Source organism: Eptatretus burgeri, chromosome 4, assembly GCF_056783735.1.
Source record: "Eptatretus burgeri isolate ZD-2024b chromosome 4, Ebu_testis_v1, whole genome shotgun sequence".
Taxonomy (NCBI): Eukaryota; Metazoa; Chordata; class Myxini; order Myxiniformes; family Myxinidae; genus Eptatretus; species Eptatretus burgeri.
The window spans coordinates 106342620-106355119 of NC_140964.1; the positions used below are offsets into that span (position 1 = coordinate 106342620).

General features: G+C 41.3%; 1 protein-coding gene across 1 annotated transcript in view; it reads right to left on the reverse strand.

Moving 5' to 3' along the window:
- HDLBP (high density lipoprotein binding protein) overlaps nucleotides 1–12500 on the reverse strand; it is a 173142-nt gene that overhangs the window by 29250 nt on the left and 131392 nt on the right. The window contains exons 18-25 of the mRNA XM_085879608.1: nucleotides 10687–10908; nucleotides 10176–10394; nucleotides 9830–9971; nucleotides 8070–8227; nucleotides 7745–7849; nucleotides 4577–4711; nucleotides 4317–4460; nucleotides 308–487 (exon numbers count right to left, since the gene is read on the reverse strand). Coding sequence (XP_085735734.1) covers nucleotides 308–487; nucleotides 4317–4460; nucleotides 4577–4711; nucleotides 7745–7849; nucleotides 8070–8227; nucleotides 9830–9971; nucleotides 10176–10394; nucleotides 10687–10908 — 1305 coding nt within the window. The remainder of the gene's footprint in view (nucleotides 1–307; nucleotides 488–4316; nucleotides 4461–4576; nucleotides 4712–7744; nucleotides 7850–8069; nucleotides 8228–9829; nucleotides 9972–10175; nucleotides 10395–10686; nucleotides 10909–12500) is intronic.

The following is a 12500-nucleotide window of genomic DNA, read 5'->3' on the forward strand; positions in this document are numbered from 1 at the left end:
CCTGATAGTAACAAGGGGTACAGGCAATCAGGATCATGAAAAAAAAAGGACACATGAAAGTTTTAGAGGTAACATGTGGTGGCAGCAAATTGCCACTTTGAAAGAGTAGAAGAAAGAATGTAATTGAATGGAAAGAAGAAAAGAGAATAAGAAAAGGTGAAAAAAAGGAGCAATGGTGAGTTTGAAATCTTAGATTTATGGAGAATGAGAGCAAGTGGATCTCGTACTCACTCATGAGAATCAGTGTAACATGTCATGTAGTTGTCTAACAAAGGGAAGTTGTAAATGAGGAAATTATATAACACACCTTATACTCATCCATAATCTTGCGGATGACTTTTCCACGTGATCCAATAAGCCGAGAGTGGACACGGGAATCCAGCTTAATATCTTCACTGATCATCTCCTCAAAGTTGGACACGATCTTGAGTATATCATCACGAGCGGCAAGTGCGTTGCTTTCGTAACCAGTGATGGTAATCACATTCTGTACAAAAACAACAAATCGTGGACATTTAAGTGGAATAATATATTGCCATATTAATTGAAAATAAACTAATTTTTAAAAGTCTTCAGTGTTGACACCAGTCCAAATACTTACTTTTTATATAAACACATTAGCTCATGCAAGACCTCCGAAAAAAAAGCAAAACAAGTTAATTTTTTTAAAAGATATAAACAAAACAAGGTTAGAGGTATTCACAACCAAGTTGTATCTTAATTTTGAGACAAGACAAAATTTCAAAAGTCACAATTTATTCATCAGTCACAGTGGATGTTTAGCATACGAGAGGTGAATCTATTGTGATTTTCATTAATAGATGGTGATTGAGCCAATCTTCATCAGACTAAAATACACAATTGGGTCTGACCATAATGCATTCAGTCGTTACTAAACCAATCTAAAACAAACTTGACTGGGGATTGGGGGAGGGGGGTGTCACATGATGGAAGTTGTCGTAACTTGAATTGGCCCCCTCCCCAAGGGGGTTTTCTGCCTTGGGTAAAATCCGTGTTAAAATGTTGCTAATCATGGCATTTCTCCAAGGCCGCATCTAATTAAAAACAAAAGTGATAACAATCATGATAATAGCATAATATTAATGCTATTACAAAACAATATTAATACTAATAATATAATCTCTCCCCAAGGGATTTTTTTCCTCCATGGAGAAACACTGTGTAAACATGTTGAAAGAGCTTATCGTGACATTTTGTGGGGAACCCCTACTGGAAGTGAAAAAAAAAATATTCTAAATCACAAACACATGATTACCTTTTTAACAAATCGCTCCTGCTCTTTAACGCTAAACTGAAAGGGAGGAAACCCAACATTCTTTTGGCATTATATGCTCATCGCGTACCCCACAGACAAACGGTCCCGAGCCCAGATCTACTGTAATCTATAGTGCCTTCAGAAATTATATCACCCATTGACTTTTTCACATTTTGCTCTGTTACAGCTTGAATTTAAAATGGATTGAATTGAGATTTTTTTTTTTTGGTCACCAATCTCCACAAAATACCCCATAATGTGAAAGTGGAGTTTCTTTTTCAGAAATTTTAACAAATTAATTAAAAATGAAAAGCTAAAATGTCTTGCATCAATAAGCTATTCAACCTTTGTTATGACACTCCAAATGGAGCTCAGGTGCATCCAATTTCCTTTGATCATCCTTGAGATGTCTCTACAACATGATTGGAGCCCACGTGTGGCCAATTCAATTGATTGGAAATGATTTAGAAAGAAATACACCTTTCTATACAAGGTCCCGCAGTTGACAGTGCATGTCAGACCGGAAACTCAACCATGAAGTCCAAGGAACTGTTAGTGGAACTCCGAGCTAGAATTGTGAAGAGACATTATAAAACAATTTATAGAGTGTTGAAAGTATACATGAGTACAGTGAGCTCCATCATTAAGAAATGGAAAGAAGATGGAACTACCCAGACTCTTCCGAGAGCTGTCTGTCCGACCAAACTGAGCAACTGGGCAAGAAAGATCTTGGTCAGGGAGGTGACCAAGAACCCAATGAACACTCTGATAGAACTACAGAGTTCCTTGGCTGAGATGGGAGAACCTGCCAGAAGGACACCAATCTCTGCAGCACTTCACAAATCCAGGCTTTATGGCAAGGTGGCCATAAAGAAGCCACTCCTGAGGAAAAGGCACATGACAGCATGCCTGGAGTTTGCAAAAAGGCAAATGAAAGGCTCCGAGAGAATGAGAAAAAAAAAAAGATTCTGTGGCTTGACAAGATGAAAATTGAACTCTTCGGCCTGAATGCAAAGCTCTCCATCTGGCGCAAACCGAGCACAGCTCATAATCCATCTAACACCATCCCCACTTGGAAGCATGGTGGGGGCAGCATCATGCTATGGGGATGCTTTTCAGCACCATGGACTGGGAGACTTGCAAGGATAGAGGGAATGATGAATGGAGCCAAATACAGGCAAATCCTTGAGGAGAACCTGCTTCAGAGTGCAAAAGACCTGAGACTGAGGTGAAGATTTATGTTCCAAAAGGAAAAATGACCCAAAAAATACAGCCAAAGCAACACTGGAATGGCTTCAGAACAAGGACGTGAAAGTCCTCGAGTGGTCCAGCCAAACCCAAACTTGAATCCCATTGAGAATCTGTGGAAAGACTTGAAGATCGCAGTTCACCGACGCTCCCCGTCCAACTTGACAGAGCTTGAACAAGTCTGCAAGGAAGAACTGGAGAAAATCCCCAGATCCAGATGTGCAAAGCTGGTACGGACATACCCAACAAGACTCGAAGCTGTAATCGCTGCCAAAGATGCTTCTACAAAGTATTTACTCAGGGGGTTGAATACTGGTGTAAATTATAGATGTTTCTGTATTTCAATTTCAATAAATTCGTAAAAACTTCGAAAAACACATTTTCACTTTGTCAAAATGAGGTATTTTGTGTAGATCGTTGACAATTTTTTTTAATCTAAAATTTAATCCATGTTAAATTCAGGCTGTGGCACGACAAATGTGAAAAAGTCAAGGGGTGTGAATACTATACCTTCTGAAGGCTTGCATATACCCTGGAGAGGATAACAACATGACCTTTCCTGCAACTCCCACAGGGGGTTGGTTTACTGCTATGCTAAATGCAACTTGTAAATAAAAGCATTTTGTCGGACCAGTTTTTTTTAAAAAAAAACAACAAAAACGAAATAATAATAATTAAAAAAAAAAGTAAATTATGAGGGTTGCACAATAACTTCAGCCGATTGGGCTACATCGTTTGACTTATATGAATGAAATTTGATACAGATGTTCTTCCAGCATGTCTCCACCATTATCAGCACAACAGTTGACAGCAAACTTCGTCAACAGGCTGTGCTCAAATTACTTAAGTTCATTGTGCCACTGATACTTAAGACAACTTTACCCAGTTTATATGGAGATGGTAAAATTGATGTAAACTGTGTTCGAAGATGGTTTGCTGCATCAAAGAGGAAGAAATGCAACTCACTGACAAGCCACACAGTGGATGACCAACGAGTGTTGCAACAGATAAGAAGGCATCAAATGGAGATGCATGAATCCAAGAAATTCAAAACTTGACTTAAAGCCAAAATAGTCATGTGACCATAATTGGGGACAAATAAGGAGGCAATTCTTATCAATTTCTTAGAGGCAGACAATACAGTCCAACAAGGACTGGCTTATTAAGCCTGAAGGAAGAAATTACACCACTGGTCAATACAGATGGCAAAACTTCACACCATGATAACATGGTCACACATACTGTTGCGTTAAATATGGTTCAGATTTACTTGAATTACTTGCACCATCATAGGGTCCCAAACTGGCCACAATAGATTTGTACTTGATTAGTTCGACCCGTGAAGGACAATATGGAGAACGTTTTGCAGAAGATTACAAAAACAAATGTGCTGCAAAATTGTCCCCTCAAAAATCTCTTCACAAGAAGGTTGTCTGTTGTGCATTTCAGGCATTGGTTAACAGATGGAATGAATGTGTTGCACTTGATGTCGGTTGTGGAAAAGCAACACACGTAGTTTCAACGACAAAGGAATACTTGTAACAATAAAGTAGTAGTAGTAGTAACATCCCAACAGGCAGGACTTACAAGGTAACCCTCGCACAGCCATCAGAGCACTGCAGCTTGGAATTTTCTTTTTAGTGTGAGTTTGAGTGCTCAAAAGCAGAAATGATACAAATGAATTGTATTTCAACATCAAAACATCAAGCAAATGTTCAGAAATGCATGTTTCGAGTAAAAGACAAAAAGCAATGTCAAACGAAAAGGGAAGCAAGACTATGTCGACAAAAACCTGGTTTTCATCGCCCTTGTCTGGGAACTGGATGTAGACAATGTGCTTTTTGCGGATATCGCTGATGATGGCTCCTTTCCTCCCGATGATCTTTGGGTGATATTTTGTGTCCACATTTACAGACAACTTGAAACTCCGGAGAACCTGAAAGAGAACAAGGAACGGATAAGAGCACTGTAAAATGATAAAGTAGCACTAAATCCCAAACAATCTACTATCAAAGCAAATTACATACAAATAACTTTATACTTTCTCCATACCCGGTTTTCCTGATCAGCCTGGAGTTCTTTTGCTCTGTCCATTAAGCCTTTCTCTGCCCGCTCCACATTTAGTACCATGCCCATTATTTTGATTACGTTTGACTTCTCTTCGGGTGGTGGAATGGTAATGTTAACCTGCAAAAAGACAACATTTGGTATCATACGATTAGTTCTCAAAAAACGAAGTTTACAAACCAGAGCATGCCTCGAAACACGAACTCAAAGTGTAAAACCATCGCCGTATTCACAATATTATAGATGATAAACTGAAGACGGTGTGCTTGCATGAACTGCTTTCATTTAACAATCACAGAAAACCAGGAAGATACCTATGACTTCAGAAAGAATGATCAACAACCTGTTTTGTTCCCAATCCTGTCAGAAATAGGAAATTGAATTTGACGTAAATGCGTCGACGGACGTGCCTCCGCGAAGATATCTACGACTTTACAAAGAGTGATCATTAAACGGTTTTGTTCTGAAATCTGAAAGAACAATGCTTTAAATTTTAGGTTCACCACCCCCAACCCCTCCAAACAACTACCGTCAGCTCTCATCAATTAAAAGATACATTCCATAAATCATATGCATTGACGATATCAATTCCAAAGAATGGGATGTGCTGAAGGTGGAGACACAGCAATGCCAGTTCAATGGACAGCCAGAACCAAGTTTGCAAGACGGCTCCATCATGGAAATGCCCTGGAACAATATCAAAATATCACCGTTCTTCAGAAGAGTCCATCAGCATGACTTTTGCAAGTGCGGAAATTTTATTTTCCATTCTATGTTAAATTTTGATTATGTGTGCATCATTATTGTGAGTTAATGAAGGTTAAAGTGGAGCCCTATGTAGAGCAAGGTAGCAAGTACACACGGGTTTTAATCACCGTAAAACCAAATGGATGCAGTATTCGGTACATCTGAGTAAATGGAACCAACTATACATTAGAAGCGGTAGAACCAACATGGAAAATAAACCAATGTCACCCGCAGGGTGACCCGTATCTTGCCAAAAGGTGACCACGTGTGACTTCTTTAAAGTCACACTGAGGTGAACAGAGCTGCTATCCACCAGGAGTGACTCCAGGAGGACTCCTCCTCCAGCTGTGGACCTGACTGCACGACCGTTGGCAGGTGCCGCACCATGAAGCATTCCTTTCCCCGAGACTCAGGTACTCGAAAGAACTGCGACCTCAGCCCGCCTCCCTCCCTGGCTGCAAAAGTCCTTTGCCTTCAACTGAGTATATTTTGTCCGAGTGTGTGTCTGAGTGTGGAGCCAGTCTAATAAGTAGAAACTCTATAAGTGTTTTCGATCATTGTAAATCTTGCCTGTATAATTCCCGCATAAGTCTCCTCTGTGTCTGCTTTGTAAGTTGCTGAAAATTGTCGCACTACATCTTCTTTCTTTCCCCTGCATCTTCTTCTTCTTCTTTCGGCTGCTCCCATTAGGGGTCGCCACAGCGGATCATCCGTATGATCCGCATCGTGATTTGGCACATGTTTTACGCCGGATGCCCTTCCTGACGCAACCCTGGTCGCCTCTTACGACACAGGGATATGGTACACCTATTTTAACCGGGGTATACACCGGCCCAGTACACTGGTACTCATTTCGCCGACCTCGGAAGGATGACAGGCTGAGTCAACCCCCTGGTGTATTAATTCAGTGGCCCAACGGGGCTTGAACTCAGGACCTCTTGGATCCCAAGCCGCTGCCCTAACCACTGCGCCAACACCAGGCATCTTTCTTTCCCCTGCATAACACCCCAATAAACCTGTTTCTGTGCCACTTAAATTTCGTCATTTATTATAAATAAATTATTGTAGAAATGTTCCCAGTTCGTTTTCGTCTTTTCCTTCTATGGTCCAGCATGGTTCGGATCTGAGTTTCAGCCGGGTCTTTGTTCCTGTTAATCTGTTCATCCTAACCTACATGGCTTTGGCAGTTCCCCTCGACTGCACCCGAACCGGAGTTGGTCGTCGATAGTTTGAACTCTACCACAGTCGGTAGAGTGGCCCGGTTCGAGCAAGACGTTCCGAGGGCGTGGTTCCCCAGTAGACGACACCGCGTGGTTAATTAGGTAAATTGATTCTAGACAAAAAGACCCTACACTATGCGGTGGAGGTATTGGCATCCACGGTCGGTTAAGCGACCCATCACCTCACGGAGTTATCTGTGAGCGACGGCCTACAATTCCAGGAGTCTGGTGGGAGATGACGTAACTCCCCCCCACCTAGCGGTCGTTCTCGCCACCGGTCCCCGGCCCGCAACAATGTTGTGCATTCACTAAAACGAGAACACCCACTCCTTCTCGGAGCAACAGGAAGGGTCATGGTATTATCCTCTCTGGGGTATATAGATTAGAGTATATCTAGTCTCGGGTCTGTTCTTCTGTGGGCGCGATAAGAAGGGAATGCTTCAAGGATGTCGGGATTTCTCCAGATTTTTCAGTTTAGCGTTAAACAGCAGCAGCGACTAGTTAAAAAGCTAATCGTATGTGTTTGTGGTTTATAATATTACTTGCTTCTGGTAAGCCTCTTCTTCTTCCCCGTCAGTCTTCATAGGGCTTGCCCCACAAAACACCATGATAAGCTATTTATACACGTTAATAAGGCATTTGTTCAAGGAGGAAAAACTCCATTGGAGAGAGGGGGTATTATTAGTACTGGTATTAATATTGGTTTGCAATAACATTAATATGATGCTTTCATTATTGTTGTTATTCCTTTTGTGATAAGTGGCGGCTTTGTAAAAACGCCATGTGATAAGCTATCATTATATGGATTATACACCTCAACACGGAATTGTTCAAGGTGTAAATACCCCCATTGGGGAGTGGGGGGGGGGAAGATAAATCTTAACAACCTCAATCAAGTGACCCTTCGTCCCCCTGTCAAGTTTGGGTGAGATTGGATAAGTAACAAGCAAATGTATCGTCATAAAAAACAAACAGTTAGACAGACAGACAAATTGCGTATTTTAGTATAATATGCATCGGCCATTTTTTTTAAAAAGATTTTTTTTTTGGTCCAATTCTATTTTCAGAGTTGAGCCTCAACCACAATGAAAAGAAAAACAAAAATGCCAGAGCATTGCTGCAGCTGCATTTACACCAGGCATCTTAAGCCGATCACCAGCAGAGTAACCTACGTGCGGTATCTCACCCCATAATCTTCCATCAAACGGCGGATCCCGGTGCCCTTTTGTCCGATGATGTAGCGATGGAGTTCAAAGGGGATCTCCATATCCCTCGTAATTGGAACTAAAGCCTGAAGAGGTGGAAAAGGAGGAGACAGATTCCCACTTCTGACTTTTCAACCAAAAAAAGAAAATATGCATTTTTTAAAAGCAAACAATAACTATATATATATATATATATATATATATATATATATATATATATATATATATATATATATATATATATATATATATACATATACACACACACAAATGATGAGAAAATAAGTAACTCCAAGGTATACTTACCAGGAGTGCCTCTTTGGCTAAATCACACTTATCCTGCCGTCCTGAAATCACAATTATGTCTCTGTGGTTTGGCAAGATGGAATCAACCTCACAATTCACTCCAGTCACAGAATCCTGCTGCTGCTGCTGCTGCTGCTGCTGCTGCTGCACACTTGGAGCTGGAAAACATTAATGCCCCAGGTTTAGTAAATTATTTCTTCAACCAGTGAGTGCTGTGTATTAACAACAAAAACAACTCCAAAAGCACCAAAAAGAAGCGGCATAAGATGAGCACTGCAACACTGCACACCCAGCAAAGGATGATGCCAACAGCCATGTGCTGCATGCAAGAAAACTACAAAGACGAAGAAGGCAAAGAATAATAATAATAATAATAATAATAATTTAATAACCAATGACAAGAATGAAGAACAACAAAGGAGGAGGAGGAAGAGGAGGAACAAGAACGAAGGACGAGGAGGAAGAACGAGAACGAAGGAGGAGGAGGAAGAGGAGGAACGAGAACGAAGGAGGAGGAAGAAGAGGAGGAAGAACAATAACGAAGGAGGAGGAGGAGGAGGAGGAGGAGGAAGAACAAGAACGAAGGAGGAGGAGGAGGAAGAACAAGAACGAAGGAGGAGGAAGAAGAACAAAGGAGGAGGAGGAAGAACAAGAACGAAGGAGGAAGAGGAAGAACAAGAACGAAGGAGGAAGAGGAAGAACAAGAACGAAGGACGAGGAGGAAGAACGAGAACGAAGGAGGAGGAGGAAGAGGAGGAACGAGAACGAAGGAGGAGGAAGAAGAGGAGGAAGAACAATAACGAAGGAGGAGGAGGAGGAGGAAGAACAAGAACGAAGGAGGAGGAGGAGGAAGAACAAGAACGAAGGAGGAGGAAGAAGAACAAAGGAGGAGGAGGAAGAACAAGAACGAAGGAGGAAGAGGAAGAACAAGAACGAAGGAGGAGGAGGAGGAAGAACAAGAACGAAGGAGGAGGAAGAAGAACAAAGGAGGAGGAAGAACAAGAACGAAGGAGGAAGAGGAAGAACAAGAACGAAGGAGGAGGAGGAGGAAGAACAAGAATGAAGGAGGAGGAAGAAGAACAAAGGAGGAGGAGGAAGAACAAGAACGAAGGAGGAAGAGGAAGAACAAGAACAAAGGAGGAGGAAGAAGAGGAATGAGAACGAAGGAGGAGGAATGAGAACAAAGGAGGAGGAAGAAGAGGAACGAGAACGAAGGAGGAGGAGGACGAAAAGGAGGAGGAACAAGAACGAAGGAGGAGGAGGAAGAAGAAGAGGAAGAACAAGAACAAAGGAGGAGGAGGGGGAGGAAGAGGAGGAAGAACAAGAACAAAGGAAGAGGAGGAAGAGGAGGAAGAGGAGGAAGAAGAACAAGAGGAAGAACAACAAGAACAAGAACAAGATGGGGAGGAACAAGAACGAAGAGGGGGAGGAAAAAGAACAGAGGGGAAGGAAAAAAAAAATAACGGTGGGGGAGGAAAAAAAAAAACAAAGAGGGGGAGGAAAAAGAAGAACGAAGAAAGGGAGGAAAAAGAAGAATGAAGAAGGGGAGGAAAAAGAAGAATGAAGAAGGGGAAGAAGAAGAAGAATGAAGAGGGAGAAGAACAGGAAGGAATGACAATTTATAAGATTATTTAAGATGAACAGAACAAAACAATAGTGGAAGAAAGGAAATTATGATTCATTGCACTTTGCCAAAAAAAATAAAAATGCACAAAACAAAAATCAATCAATAAAGGACTTCAGTCACATATCATCCTTACTCTGTTGACTGTCCTCTCGTTCTGGGAACTTTATCTGTACGTCATAATCACGAGTTATCTGCTGCACCCGAAAACCTTTAGCTCCCATAATCACACGGTGGAACTTCTGGGGGATAATGCAGTCCAGAGTGACTTGCGCATCCTGTCGCACAGGTTGAGGATGGAAGCAGCAAATAAGAGAATGTTTATCAACTGTAATACTCCTTCATGTTCTGTGGTTTAATGCACACTCATCACAAAGTTACTCAATAATTTATGATGTGCCAAGCTTCACAATGGCCCTGCTTCACTCAGTTTAAAGCAAACCAACAACCAACAGGGCACATTTTCCTCCAAGTGTTCTTACCAGATCCTCCACAACCTCCCGTATTCGTTTCTTTGCAGCTTCCACACAGTCCTTTGCACCCTTCAACACAACCCGGTCGCTTTTCACACCCGTACGTGGGAAGCTAACAGTTACACCTCCATATTCCTCTGCCAGGTCTCGGAGCACTTGTCCCCGGCGGGCGATGAAGTGGCGATGGTGCTTCGGGTCCACCGTTATGGCCTCCTCAATGACGTTGTCCTTTTGAAAGGAACGGAAAGGCCAGAATATTATTTTAGCACAAGTAGATAAAGAAACCCGGGGTGGTTGGTTCAAAAGATCGCTCACACACATTCAGTATCGCAACATATGCTCAGCAATAAAAATATTGTCTAAATGTAGAAACAACATCTCCTAAATTGAAATCGACATTCCATACACTATTCGTTAAAATCACATATTCAATTTGTTTTCTGATAGTTTTCAACCCACCCCCACCCTCCCTTGCCTTTTTGTTTTAAAATAAACAACATTCATGAATAAGGCTTCTCACCAGGTTCCTGATAAGCTCTTCCAGTTCTTGCTGGGCATCATTGATGGAAGCTTCCTTGCCAACGATGGTGATAAGCTCCTGGTCTTTGTCCTCGGCAGCTGGGAATATGATCCGTGCACCAGTGCGGTCACGCACCTTGCGAATGTTGGAGCCACCACGGCCGATCAGGAACCGATGGTATTCCGGCTTGGCTCGAATCTCGACCATACAGCTATTCACTTGCTGCATGCATGAGAGGAAAATACTTTTCTATGAAACAGACAAGTATTATTTTTGTCTTAAAAATAAAAAATAACCAAGATGGTATTCATAGAATACTTTGCCTGTGCAGTCAACGGTTTTGGAGATAAAGAGGTGCAATGTTTTTCGGTTTTTCCAGGATGGCGCCCGTGCTACATGACCTATGACACCATGATTACCATTAAAATATTGTGCAGGAGGAGGCGCTTCTATGGTGAAAATTCCGTGTCCATCAGACCAACAGTTGCTGAGAAAAAAAAATCATAATGATCGGATAAGTGTTGTACTTGTCGAATTATGACGTCATAAAGAAGGCACCAATGACATCATTAACATATCTTATTCCCCATGGGAAGTTGTTGACAATGAGCCAGGTCTCAATTTTTCCATGGAGTGGTTTCAGAGATATAGAGGTGCGGAGTTTTTCCAAGATGGTGCCTGTACCACGTGACCTATGACGTCATAATTATCATCAACACATTCTACAGGAGATGCCCCGATGGTGAAAATTTCGTGTCAATCGGACCAAGATTTGCAGAGAAATTAAGTTCATACCGATCGAATCAAGCGTTGATATAGAGGAGATATAGAGGTGCAACTTTTTTCGATTTTTCCAAGATGGCGCCTGCACGACGTGACCTACGACGTTACAATTATCATTAAAAAAAAAAAAACATTCTAGAGGAGCTGCTCATATTCTGAACATTTTGTGTTCATCAGACTAACAGTTGCAGATTTTTTTTTGTTTTTTCATGCCGATCAGATCAAGCGTTGTACTTCTCGAATGACGTCATAAGGAAGGCACCGATGACAACAACATATCTTATTCCCCATTGAGAGTACTTGACAATAAGCCATTTTTCAATATTTTTTTCCATTGAGCAGTTTCGGAGATAGAGTTTGAACGTTTTTCCAAGATGGCGTCCGTACCACGTGACCTATGACATCATAATTATGAATTTAAAAAAAATTCTACAGGCGGATGCACTCTTATGATAAAATTTTGTTTCAATCGGACCAACGATTGCCGAGAAAATGAATTTTTAAAATGCAGACACATACACACGTCCACTATATGTACACCTGTACGCCGTACGTACGCACGTACACAACCGGATGCCGAACCCTACTTTTCGCTTCGCGAGCACAGGGTAATAGAGAGTCTGACTGGTGTTGTGATTTGAGTACTTGTTTCACGACACTGTGAATGAAAGTTGAATCATAATTCTGTTTTTTTCTGTGCTCAACAAAAACATTTTGAAAGAACTTTGTTTGTGGAATTCCACTTTAATGTTTGAAGAGATCAATAGAAATTAAGATGAAAATAATTTAGTATTCAGTGATCAGCATTTTCTCTTTCCTATGCCATGATCCAACCGGCGGGTTGAATCAAAAATGGCACCAAACAGTTTTTTTTTTTTTCAGGAAAAAAAAAAATATATAAAAATAACTTTCGTTATGCTGTATCAGGCTCTGACACACAGGGGCAAAGGTTTATAATGTCACATTTGTTCGCTTAAAGTGCACAATGCATTTCTCAATATCTTGTTGGAGAGTTACACAACCTTTCACAA